The following is a 13994-nucleotide window of genomic DNA, read 5'->3' as shown; positions in this document are numbered from 1 at the left end:
TTTAAATGTGCTTTTGTGCTCATTGTGTTCTGCTTTAGTCTGCTGTCAGATCGATAGACCATGCAGAATGTAATAATTTTTTTTTTCATTTTTAATTACCTTAGATATAAGATACGCTTCTAGTGCATCCTTCAAACTTAATGAATGAGGATCCAGAGATAATTTTTTAACAAATATATTTTAAATGGAGTATTAAGTTTTGAGGAATCTTTATTATCATATCCTGTTTGCATACAAAAAGCTGCCGCGCTCAATGGACAGCTCTCGACAGTTGCCATCTGACAAACCAGAAGCCTCCAACGTGCAGCATGTCAATCCCTATCTCCTGAGAAAAATTATTTTAAATATGATCCCCTCACACACGTTCCTCGTTCATCACATCTGATCTCTTAACTCTATTGTTTCTACTCCTGCACCCAAGGAAATGAAACGGAGGCAGCAGGCTGTGAGACGGATGGATGGATGGATGGAGGACGAGGGGCTGGTGTCACACATATTCATAAACCAAACTCACGTCTTTGAGCATGTTCATGAAGCGTGATCCAAAGCGCCAGGGTTTGTGTCGGTGGCACTGAAGGGAGCTGACAGTGATCTGGGAGGCGCGTTGCGAGGCAGCAGCTACCATGTAGACGGCGTCGTACATCAGAGCTGCTTCAGTCTGAAAGGGAAATGCGGCCGTCAGCATCCATCAGCGGGGATCACGTCATGCACTTATCACATCAGGACTGTTGATGCACATGCATGGCACCGTGTGGTTTCTACAAAGCATCCCCCCAAAAATTGCAGCAATACTTTTACGAACTACACGGAAGGAAATCAAAGAGGCAACCAGCCACAGTAAGCACAGTCTGCTGAGCAATTTACCTTTCTGACTGTACACACAATCAGAAAGCAACATGATAGAGATTGCTGTATTCTGACTCAAGTGTGGGCGACAAAGGGGTCAGATTAATACTTTGTTAAAGTCTTGTGCAGCTTCCCAAAATAGGCTGTGTGTTCACACATTTACATACAATCTCTGCGATTATGAGTGTATTTTGAGAATGGCCTCTTTTTGGTATTTTTGTTTACATTTGACAGGCAAAGCCAGCAATTAGAAAATAACATTACTGGGAAGATCAAGTGATTAATCAAATTTTCCTGATATACTGTACATACAAAGTCCAATCAACAGAGAAGCAAAGTATGGAAATCAAATCGGCTAATGACAATTTGATTGGCTTCAGCAAACTCAGACTGTCCATATATTTTCCATTTAACGTTTAGTTTAATTAACCCTTTAATACATGAGCAAAGGTATTTTTTAAAAAATACAAGAAAATAACCTAAAAAGGTGCTAAAAATATGTTTTTTCTATGAAGTAATTTTTAATTATATATAAATATGAGAATTATAAATATAGTATTCCTTACAATTTCCCCCTGTGTTTTGATCATTTCTAATAACCCTTTCCAGCTGATTTTCACAACATTTCCTTGTCATCTTTTACTTTTCTTTTTTTTAGTTTGCTGGCCTTTTTTTTTTACCATGTTTTTGAAAGAAATCAAGCCACTTTTCTCAGGTTTCAGAGATTTAAACGCTAGTGAAGAAAGTACATAAACAATCACAACGCCATCAGAGAGGACACTGTCAACATGGGTGTCCCCGCTGAGGCACACAACCTCTATACAATGCTAGACCTTTCACAAGAGGACTGAAAGGAGGAAAGTAATGTCACTCACTGTCATCATTCCCTCCATCATTCCAGTCTCAGCTTTGGAGGGAGCCTGCAGTCGCTCCATCGCCCACCTCTCCACCACCGAGGCCACCTGAGGGCTGTCTATGTTGAGCAGTCTGAAGCCTGTCATGTTGACCCCACTGTAGCGATACGGCTCCAGGTCGAGGGAGAACAGGTCCTGCACAGGTACAGCATCATCAATGCAGATTGAATGTCATTGTGCTTAAAAATACCCCAAAGTAGATCTAGGTTACTTGGCAAGGGTAAAGGCACACTTGATTAAAACATGGGAGCAATATACAGTATAATACCATGGAATTATGCCAAGGGCACTGAAAACATCCGACAATCTTATTATAAAACAAACCACAGATGTTTTAGTTCATCTGCATAATCTTTGCATAACAGATTCTCTAGGTGAAGACACACATCTAAGTTTGTGCAGGATAAAAGGACACTTAATTAAGACAATGGAACGGTGTAATTACCAACGTTCATATCCATCGGCTTTTTCAATCCAGTTTCAAAAGGAAACTAAGGAGTCAGTCGTTGAATAAAACAACCTTCATGCGTTCTTGAGATGCAGAAATTTAGAGAAGTTTTCTTACCAGTGTGGTGAAAAAGAAGTGGTAATATTCAGTCATCATCCCCATGGACAAGATCTAAACAGGATGAGAGATGGAGTGGTTCACAGTTTCCTCCCCCGACTATACGTTCACATTTCCCTCAAGCCAGCATTAAATTTTCTTTCCCCATCCAACCACATCTAGGTATACAAAGCGATTCTTGCAAATTACACATTCCACCCATTTTATGAATTGTAGCCTATTGATTGCATGGTTTGCATTGACAAGTATCTGAGTGAGTGTTTGTCACAATTTGCTCATGTTAGCGCAGTGTTTCCAATTGATCTTCCATGCAGCTTTTGGTTCTAAATTAGAATGTCTGGCTCAAAAATAGGCTCAGTTTAGATGTGGAAATGATCATGGGATTTCTGAGGGGGATAGAATTAGACTAATCTTGCTCATAGTGAATGTTAAATCAAAAGCAATGCAGAGAAACATCAAAATAACACAAGACTACTCTCCACTGATAAATTCAAATTGTGTTGCTGATAAAAGATTGCATTCTGGGTGTTGAGCTATGAATTAAACCTTGAGGACAATGTCCTCTGCCCAATGTGGACTACACTCTGATAGGTGTTCGTTATTCACCTGTTTAAGAACATCCGCTGACGTTTGGTAGGAGCAGTCAAAGATGACGTAGAACTCCTTCCCCTTCTTCATCTCTTTCAACAGAGGACGGGCATCTTTACTTCCTGTTGGCAGCTGGCGGATCTTGATTTTGATGCTGTATCTTGATGGAGCTTTGATCAACTCTTGCAAACGAATCAGCCCTAAAATTACAATAAAAGCAGACCATTATTAGACTCAATAATCACATATTCACAACAAACACATCCTCTGTTGGTAATAGCCCAAAAAATAGTTAAAAGTTACAAGAAAATTGCCTGAAAATAAATATAGTTTTCTGGACATTTTCCCTATTATTAAATAACTCTCTAATAAACCTTCCTATTTTTAAAACTAATTGTAGATGATTTTCTTGTAATGTTTTACTAATTTGTTGACATTTGTGGGACATTTCTTGCAAAGTTGGTCATTGCCTTTTTTTCTTTGATCTCCTCAGGTTTAAAGGGAGATTATGCTACTTGAAGTATTTAAAATAAAAAATATGTATGGTGCAGTAACTGGGACAATGTACTCAAAGCATAAACTGTATTTATTAATATATTTGTGGTATTTATTAAGAAAAGTGACTGTCTCACAATTCACCCAACATCCAATCTGTCAGATAAAATAAAATAAATTAAAGAAGGAAATCCATTTAATTATAGTTCATGTAAATTCTGCAGGATGAAATACATTTCTAGAAAATACAATATAGGTTATTTTGCAAACATAAGCCATGGGGTTTAGCTTTTAGCAAACATTGAGAGTCTCATGGGAGTTTTAGGTATTGAATTAAATCAGTAGTATAATTGCTTTGTCATAATTTATGTAAAGGTGCAAAATGTATGGTGTATGGCAATTTGCAACAATTTATCAGAGAACATGATAAGAAATAAATCTCACAAAAACTCAACTAAGTGTAAACCATCAATAGCTTATAAAAGCTGTTAGCAAGCTCACCCACTTTCCCCTGTCCATTGTTACTCTGACAACCAATTTATAGCAGCAAATAACTATAATGGCCATTGTAAGAAAGAAAGTCTAAGTTTCTAACACAAACCATGAGAATTAAATCATAATTATTCCACTTAAAGTCAATTTACTTTTGATTGGTTATTGGTTTGGTTGCTTCAGTTTTGTTCCTGTATTTTGAAAGTCTTCATTGGAAGTTTTAGCAAACTTTAGAAGCTATCTGAACTACTTTGATATCGCAATGGGAATGCAACAAGGCAACCATTGCATTCCCATTTGATATCGCAATGGGAATGCAACAAGGCAATCATACACATCCACAAACATAACTTTTATAAAACGTGTAATCAAAATTAAAAAAAGAATCCAGACCCGAAACCTGAGAGGCTCTTAATTGTAATAATATCTGTAGTTCACTATATTTTGAAAGTGTTAACCAGAGGTCTTGCTCTTATGCAGGTCCTCACCGTGACCACAGGAGGGCGTCACTCCATAATCCACAATGTTAAATTTTATATTACAGAATGTTTGAAATCCACAAAATCCAAAATAAAGGCCACTTTCAGTCAATATCATGAATCATATAAAAACGAATACTTAAAGTTATTCATTTTACTATTACATTCTGATAAAATTGAGGTTTGCTGCCAAGATGTTTACCACATGCTAGTTATAAATGAATATTGTAGAGATAGTTGTCAAAAATACTTTTAAAAAATCACTTTATCCAGTTTGAGGTCTAACAAATGGTGTGCTCCACAGATTTTATTTTCCGATGCTAGTTTAATGAATTCTGAATCGCAGTCGCCAACTCAATTTCCTAAATACACTCAGGGACTTTATTTTGTAGGATATAATGAAAGTGCTTATCAGAACGAATTCCATGTTGCAGTCTGGTTGCAGTTCCGCACTCTGACACTAATAGATCCATGCACTGACCACAAGGGGGCGCTAATATTCATTCCTAAATACATTTGTGGCAGTTATAATCTCCACCGGGCTAGTTTATCAGCTCAAAAGAAGAACCTAACTGGCACAGTACTACATTTAATTTTTTTTATTCCAACGAAGAACATAAAGTTTTAATATGTAATTGTCAAAACTGGAGAATATTTAAAGATTATTTTTGTGTCTGATTGCGTCAGTTTGTTCAATTTTATTTTGAAAGCATTTAACGGAAGTGCTAGCAGAAACGGTTTTGTCTTAATGACGCTAGCTTAACGAATTCCGTGTTGCATTTCCTCACTGTGACCACAGGAGGGCGCCTACTCTCCATAATCCACAATAGTAAATTTTATTTATTGCAGAATGTTTGAAATTCTCAAAATCTAAAATAAAGGCCACTTTCTGTCAATATCATCAATCATTTAAAAATCCATTCTTAAAGTTACTTATTTTACTATTACTCATATTACTGATACAACAGGTGTGCTACTAAATTCGGCCTCATTTTTCACTCAGTAGATGACCAATTCAATAAATGAGCAGTTAGAAACTGTGTCTGTGTCCTTTAAGGGAGATGATCGGAGCCGGTAAACATCACGATGATTCACTCTACTTTTAGGTAAAATTATTACCAAATTATGATTAATATACAGAATGTATTTATAAGTCGAAAGGAAACATAAATCATCTTCAAGAAGATGTTTGCCGTAAGCCAGGTCGGTGCCCTGGTAAATTTAACGTAACATAGTAAGTTAATGCTATGCACTTGGTTAAATAGGAAAGCAATTAATATGAGATGATTGTCAAAAATGATAGCAGAATGATCATTTCATCTTGCTTAAGGTCTAACAAGTGGTGTGCTCCACATATTTTATTTCACGACGCTATCTTAACGAATCCCACATTGCAATCACCAACACCACTGCCTAACTATACTCAAGGACTTTATTTTCTAGCATTCAACGGAAGTGCTAACAGCAACGGTTTTGTCTTAATGACGCTAGCTTAATGAATTCCATGTTGCAGTTCCTCGCTGTGACCACAGGAGGGCGCCAACACCACACTTACGGTTCTGTCTCCACCGGGCTAGTTTAACAGCTCAAAATGAGAATTCAACTGGCACAGTATCACATTTTATAAACCGAATTTCGGCTCCATGCAAAGTTTTATTCTCTAACCTTCAATACGAGAGAATATTCAAAGAACATTTACTGTAGGTGTTTTCATACTAGCAGAAACATTTTTGTCATAATGACGCTAGCTTGACGAATTTCATGTTGCAGTTCTTCACTGTGATCACAGGAGGGCGCCACTTTACAATCCACAATGGTATTTTTTTAATATTACAGAATGTTTTAAATCCTCAAAATCTAAAATGCAACAGTACGTTCAATCGATATGTCTAAATATATAAAATGTTTAAGAGAATTTCCTGAACTGCTTAAGGGTTTGACTTATTCTATGTTATTTATTGTATTTTGTGCCCCTGAATAATTCCTTAATTGATGTGCTCTTTATAAAGATATTTGTTATATAAACTATGTTATGCTCCCACCTCAGGTCTCTTGTGCCACACAATGCTAAATTGTCATCTGGAGATTAAAACAGATTTGACTTCATATTATATATATTACTGCAATAAAAAAAATAAGACGATTTATCATTGCCCTACAGTGGTCACAGAGTGGAAATTACAACACATTTAATTTGTCAAGCTTCATCATTTTGAACACGATAATTACCTTAATTTCTCACTTACAGACAGATCAGACTCTTGATGGTGAGACATGGAAAACTGTATTTACTCTTCATATGTGCTGCCCAACAAATTCAAAGAGATGCTTTTGAAAATTATATACATATAATACCCAGTTAAATTTTCTGTGACATTATGTTGGAAAGATTAAAACACTTTCTTTTTTTCAATGTATACATGTGACTACCTTTTTGGCTGATTTTCAGTTGGATCTCCAGACATTTTAGCAAAAACATTTCACTTAACAAAATTTTTAAAAATCAAAATCTCTGCCATCCTACTTTTCTGAACTTGTTGCCTTTTTGACATTACTAGCAAGGCGTGTAATTCTGATGCATTGGAAGAGCCCCCATCCCCCCTCCCATTCTCACTGGATAAAAGATGCCCTTTTTTTCATGAAATTGGAGAAAATAAAACACTGTCTTCGAGGTTCCAACGCTAAATTTTCTAAAATCTGGCTCCCCTTCCTAGAACATGTCAGGTCCATTCAGTTGAATATTGTCCTCATCGGTGGTGTGCCCCCCGTCACTGTACCACCATCTTGAATCCTCTGGCCTGCTAACCCTGCTTTTCCAGTCCTAGTGGTACATCTACATGGAGTAGGTCATTTTGTATTTGTGATTACGCATGCACTCATCAATATCTGCCCTTTTTTTTCCCTCCCCCTTTTGTTTGTTTTTGTTTTCTTATTTCCTGTTGCTGTTGTTGTCCTTGTAGTTATTATTTATGATTACCTTTTACGACTATACTGCTTGTCCCCATGCATTTTTTCTATCACTGTCTCTACAAACAACCTTGCTTTGCTGTATTATTTGTCTAATTTTCCACCAATTTTATCTCTTATGGACATGTATGGCCTTACACATTGTGTTTTTGTAGTTTTTGTAGTTTTGTAGTGTAGAATGAATGGTATATAATTTTTTTAAACTTTATTTTTTAGAATTGAAAACAGTCAAACACCACACTGATGTAAGATTAAGTATACAATTAATTTACTCAGTATTTTAGCTAAATTTTATTTAAAAAGAAAGTGTCCTCATTTACCACTTTCAAAAATCACACATATCTCAAAACAATATTGAACATAAAAATATGTAATAAAAAAACTAACCAAAAGCATCAATTTATTCAAATCTTACATCTTTATAATTAATTAGGTAAAGCTGTGTGTGTGTTTATACATGTGTCTACTTTATTTTATTTAACCTATTTTATTTTTTTCTCTTTCTGGTTTTGTGCGATTACATTACACGTACTGAAGTAATAATTTGCACTGCATTATTATTTGTAAATTATGGTTATTACTTGCCACTTATACACAAAATGAATATTCTGACTAGTGAACGTAACGTTACGTAACGTTTATTTATTTATTTGTTTAATCAGTACATTAATTTCCGGCTTTCAAAATAAAACTCCGATTATGCTTATACACTATACCGGATGTGGTCGAACTAGGTGTGTGTGTCCTTGTGATTTATAATAGATCCATGGTCTGTGTTTGGCACGTAATTTGGTGTGCTGAAGAGACACGTCGATGCCTCCTGCTAAGAGCTATTTCTGCTCTGAAAGGCTTATTTTGTCTCTGGCTGAGTATCTGTCGCATATGAAACACTGGACATCTTCGGTAACGACGTTAGCTGAGTGCTCGCCAAAGTTAGCGGACACCAACAGGAAACGACGCCAGTGATGCACACGCCAGCGCCGCGCTATTCAAACAGCATGGCGGGAGTTTGCATAGCAGGATTACAGTTTCCTGACGTATTTTTCTTTTTCTTTCTTTTCCCCCCAGTCATTTGCTGCAGAACCTCCTCATGGAGCAGCGGAGAACATCGCGGCTGTACCCGGACTTTACCGCCAGTTTATGACCACAGCTTGTAACCGGATGAGACCGTGTGAACACTTTGACCATCAACACACCAAAACTGCTGCTGTGGAGTCTGAGGATCTGATATGTGAGCATGCAAACACGAAGTCAAAGAAGAAGCTCTGCAAAGGTAAGACAGCTGCTTTATCACCGCTCTTCAGTGTGCTGCAGTTTGGACTGTTTACTCCGTTTGGGCCTTGTTGTACTTTGAGATGATTGTTAACATATTTTCTATGAACCACCGACAGTCTGTTAACAAACTGCAGTTAACACAGTCATGTTACTTTTCTAGTGTCTTTGGTGCTCAGTGTTTGATGTAAAGTTTGCTGTGACAGTCTGCTTAATGCGCTTAGATTGTGTGAGTGCAGTAGTTGTTGTGAATATTGTAGGCTGCTGCATTCATTGATAAACAGGTGATCTGTTGTACAGGAGTTTGATATTATGGGATGATTTTCACGTTGTTTGACTTAAGACCTAATGTGCTGTGACTGCAGAATCATTTGACACATTGTGATGTTTTATGTCTACACACAGTTGCTAGTAAACCTTTCATTTCATCATTTTGTGAAGTAAATCTGTGGTGTAAACCATAGTGTGTTAGTTGGAAACTCTGTAAATCTGTTGATTAGTACTTTGTGAAACTCTAATACTTGGCTAGGTTCCCCTTGTGAAAGAGACTTTTGATCTCAATGGGACAAACCTGATGAAAAACTGTATAGTTTGTTGGGGTTGGTTCACAGAACAGCTGATGTGTGCACATTTACATACAGGATCCAGGAAGCCTTTTCAACAATGTATTGTAGGCTTGGTGAATGAGCAAGTGGATGGTTGTTGTTGGATGACTTTTTTTTGGTCATTATTTCATTCACTATGGCATTATTCTTTTTTTCTTCTTAAAACTTTAAACTCAGGAATGTCAATTCTCCCACTGTCCTGTACAGCATGGTTTGGAGGTAAAGAGTCACAGGCCTAAAGGGTGGAGATCTATTGTCAGTCTTTGCAGTGATACAGATAAAGTGGAGAGTTGTGATTTAACTTTTAAATAAAAAGATAAATTGTAAACCTTTGGCATGATGGCACAGTAAATTACTGACTTTGTACAGTGACCACTGTAATTTATGATGGGCTTCAATGCTGCAAACATTGCACATGGCTTCTTATCACTGAGCTTAAAGGAGCAGTGCGTAATTTTTAGTAGCATCTAGCTGTGAGGATTGCAGATTGCTACCAGCTGAAACTTTTCTGTGTGCCAAGCATGAACTCTCTGTTCGGATTATCCGCAGACACATCTTTTCTTCTCCAAAACAGACGATTTTAACTGGTAAAAATACTGAAGAAAGCAGTTTCACAATACAAATCAGTGTTTCTTGGACATTGCTTCTAGCTCAGCACCTGTTAATGTGTGCTGACCTTTTCTCTATGATAACTTAAGATCCTAGAATAGAATAGAATAGAATATTCTTCCTGATGTTCAGGAGGTGTTTACTGGTAGCCAAATTATCTGCAGAGGTCTCTTCCTCGCCAACACAGACAGACCAGGTGATTTAAAGTAGTAAAATCAGTCAATAAAGCAGTTTCATGTTAAAAATCAGCATTTTTCCATGCTGTGTGGCACGTTGCGGAGTGGCTGCTAACTGTGGTGGCTGATGCAAAAATGCACATGTCTCTGTCTGGAGTCGGTGTTTGGTTTGTTTGTCCACAAAAGAAACTTGACGGTGCAACATGGTGAACGAGGACCCGCACCTTTTGTAGACATTAACGGCTTATTCTAAAGGTAACAAAAACAACAAGTCTTATTTGTAGCTGATTAAACACTAAAGAAATATTTCTGCATATATACAGTGGGTACAGAAAGTATTCAGACCCCCTTAAATTTTTCACTGTTATATTGCAGCCATTTGCTAAAATCATTTAAGTTCATTTTTTTCCTCATTAATGTACACACAGCACCCCATATTGACAGAAAAACACAGAATTGTTGACATTTTTGAAGATTTATTAAAAAAAGAAAAACTGAAATATCACATGGTCATAAGAATTCAGACCCTTTGCTCAGTATTTAGAAGCACACGTTTGAGCTAATACAGCCATGAGTCTTTTTGGGAATGATGCAACAAGTTTTTCACACCTGGATTTGGGGATCCTCTGCCATTCCTCCTTGCAGATCCTCTCCAGTTCTGTCAGGTTGGATGGTGAACGTTGGTGGACAACCATTTTCAGGTCTCTCCAGAGATGCTCAGTTGGGTTTAAGTCAGGGCTCTGGCTGGGCCATTCAAGAACAGTCAGAGTTGTTGTGAAGCCACTCCTTCGTTATTTTAGCTGTGTGCTTAGGATCATTGTCTTGTTGGAAGGTGAACCTTCGGCCCAGTCTGAGGTCCTGAGCACTCTGGAGAAGGTTTTCGTCCAGGATATCCCTGTACTTCGCCGCATTCATCTTTCCTTCGATTGCAACCAGTCGTCCTGTCGCTGCAGCTGAAAAACACCCCCACAGCACGATGCTGCCACCACCATGCTTCACTGTTGGGACTGTGTTGGACAGGTGATGAGCAGTGCCTGGTGTTCTCCTCACATAATTAAGGAATTAAGGCCAAAAAGTTCTACCTTGGTCTCATCAGACCAGAGAATCTTATTTCTCACCATCTTGGAGTCCTTCAGGTGTTTTTTAGCAAAACTCCATGCGGGCTTTCATGTGTCTTGCACAGAGGAGAGGCTTCAGTCGGGCCACTCTGCCATAAAGCCGACTGGTGGATGGCTGCAGTGATGGTTGACTTTGTACAACTTTCTCCCATCTCCCGACTGCATCTCTGGAGCTCAGCCACAGTGATCTTTGGGTTCTTCTTTACCTCTCTCACCAAGGCTCTTCTCCCCCGATTACTCAGTTTGGCCGGACGGCCAGCTCTAGGAAGGGTTCTGGTCGTCCCAAACGTCTTCCATTTAAGGATTATGGAGGCCATTGTGCTCTTAGGAACCTTAAATGCAGCAGAAATTTTTTTGTAACCTTGGCCAGATCTGTGCCTCGCCACACTTCTGTCTCTGAGCTCTTCAGGCAGGTCCTTTGACCTCACGATTCTCATTTACTCTGACATGCACTGTGAGCTGTAAGGTCTTATATAGACAGGTGTGTGGCTTTCCTAATCAAGTCCAGTCGGTATAATAAAACACAGCTGGACTCCAATCAAGGTGTAGAACCATCTCAAGGATGATCAGAGGAAACGGACAGCACCTGAGTTAAATATATGAGTGTCACAGCAAAGGCTCTGAATACTTATGACCATGTGATATTTCAGCGTTTCTTTTTTAATAAATCTGCAAAAATGTCAACAATTCTGTGTTTTTCTGTCAATATGGAGTGCTGTGTGTACATTAATGAGGAAAAAAATGAACTTAAATGATTTTAGCAAATGGCTGCAATATAACAAAGAGTGAAAAATGTCTGAATACTTTCTGTACCCACTGTATTTCCTTAAATCTTACACACTCTTTAAATCTTACACACTTGACTAGGATTGTGCCATGTCATATCAGTTATAATAAAACAATAATTTAGAATAATAATTATAAATAATATTTTTTAAATAATTATTAATTATTATGTAGTTTTTACTGTATATTTGAAGGCAAACTGTTACATTTGTTGTGACACACATAACTATATACACTTATTTTGTTGCAGTTCTATCTTCTTGAAATTAATGATATATTTTTCAGTATTTTGACATATCATCAAGAATATCGTTATCGCAAAAATACTGAAATATTGTGAGATTATTTTACCGCCATATATTGCCCACCCCAACACTGGACCTTTAATTTTAAACTGAATCACATAAACAGCTCTATACAAACATGTACAGTAGTCACACATGCTGAAACAGTTACCACATTTTTGTAAAAACGCTGACATCACTTTTGTAAAGCTGTATATGATATATATATATGATATATATGATTTAATCATTGGGGACTGTTTGGCACATTTTAGATGCTTTTCATGCTTCACGTTATGATCATCTTGGCTGTGTTTATGCACATTGCATACATTTTGGCAAGATTGTGTATTTTTGTTTAAATCTTCGAATTTCTAGCTCAGCTCCTCCAATAAGTCTAAAATACACTGTGTAAACAAAATCGTTATATTAATACTGTTAAGTGCGAAAAATGCACCATTGAAACCCATTCAAACTGCATTTTTTGATCCCATAGCCATCACAGTTTAAAAGCAGGCACTGTATTATATCTGGGTGTCATTCTGGGCTTTTGACTTGGAATTGATTATTTTTACTATTTTCCACCTGATGATGTCACTTTTACCATATTTGGCATCTGGAGAAAATACTTGCTATTTCCACTAGGTGCACTGTCACAGTCAATGTTACTGCTAATCATTAGCATATCCCAGGCTGTGATAATTAAAAACAAATCTTCCTAGCATGGTATATATATATATAAAATCATAGTGACATTGTGACAAAACCCTGGCATTTAAAGGGTTAAAATTCTGAAAATTAACGAATATTTGATATTTATGATTAGGACTGATGTTGGTTAAAACATTAACTCAGTGAAAGAAGAAAATAATAATAATTAGTGTAATATATTTTTTAAAGCTTGATTTTCGAAAAGTGAATTTCGTGTGCTGCGCAAAACAAGTGTGTGTAACATTAAAGTGGGCCCTAAGGGTTAATTGGACACTAGAGTTTGTGAGTTTTGCATGTTTTACTCAGCTGACATATTCAGCTGCTGATGTGTTTAATGCTTTACTGGTTTGACTCACCAGTTGCATCCTCGTAGACAACAGTGACCGTCTTCCACTTGTAGTACTGCACTATGTCCAACACGGCTCGGCTTATGGAGGTGTATTCTGGGTAGAGATTGATGTAGAAGCTGTCTTTGTTGTCTACTGAGGGGTGTTTCCAGCGAGTCTGGATGTGAGGAACTTCCAGGGCGTTACAGATAGACTGGACTGCGCTGACAGATGAGCTGTGAGAAGGGCCAAATACTGCCCCAACACCCAAAGCCAACTGGTCGCAGGCTGAAGTAATGAAACAGAAAGTGGAGATAGAAAATAAATGACCAACAGGAGAGACAGTTGCATCATAAACAATCTTTTTTTATTGATTATTCAACAGAAAGCTTTCAGAAGTGAACGAGAGCATCCTTACCTCTTCTCGAGGCCTCAAAACTGTCAAATAGGTTTATTCTCTGGATGTCATAGGTCAATGTGGTGTTTGGCATTAAGGTCCGGTTCCTGTTTATATTGGTTACAGCAAATTTAAAGGCCAGTTCTTCGACACTAATGGGCTCATTCTCGAGCGTCTCAAAGATGCCGCCTGTAGGAAGAGAAGAAAGTATTAGACAGATCACACCGAAGTATTAGCCTAAAGTTATTGATTTAATGACTGCACTCAGCATCGTTAATCACCTCCTTTACAGCATTTCGAAGGTCACTATGACTGAATTCTAACTGTTGCATAATGTGGCCGAAATTTTCTGTGTAATTCTCCC

The 13994-nt window shown here is 37.5% G+C and overlaps 1 protein-coding gene across 1 annotated transcript in view; it reads right to left on the bottom strand.

Moving 5' to 3' along the window:
• Positions 1-13994, bottom strand: part of LOC121943302 (glutamate receptor ionotropic, kainate 1) — a 32458-nt gene that overhangs the window by 7749 nt on the left and 10715 nt on the right. The window contains exons 2-7 of the mRNA XM_042486810.1: positions 13652-13819; positions 13264-13521; positions 2932-3113; positions 2326-2379; positions 1722-1895; positions 515-658 (exon numbers count right to left, since the gene is read on the bottom strand). Of these exons, the coding sequence (XP_042342744.1) occupies positions 515-658; positions 1722-1895; positions 2326-2379; positions 2932-3113; positions 13264-13521; positions 13652-13819 (980 nt within the window). The remainder of the gene's footprint in view (positions 1-514; positions 659-1721; positions 1896-2325; positions 2380-2931; positions 3114-13263; positions 13522-13651; positions 13820-13994) is intronic.

Source organism: Plectropomus leopardus, chromosome 5, assembly GCF_008729295.1.
Source record: "Plectropomus leopardus isolate mb chromosome 5, YSFRI_Pleo_2.0, whole genome shotgun sequence".
NCBI classification, from domain to species: Eukaryota; Metazoa; Chordata; class Actinopteri; order Perciformes; family Serranidae; genus Plectropomus; species Plectropomus leopardus.
The sequence above is the reverse complement of the archived record's forward strand: the minus strand, read 5'-3'. Positions and strand labels throughout refer to the sequence as shown.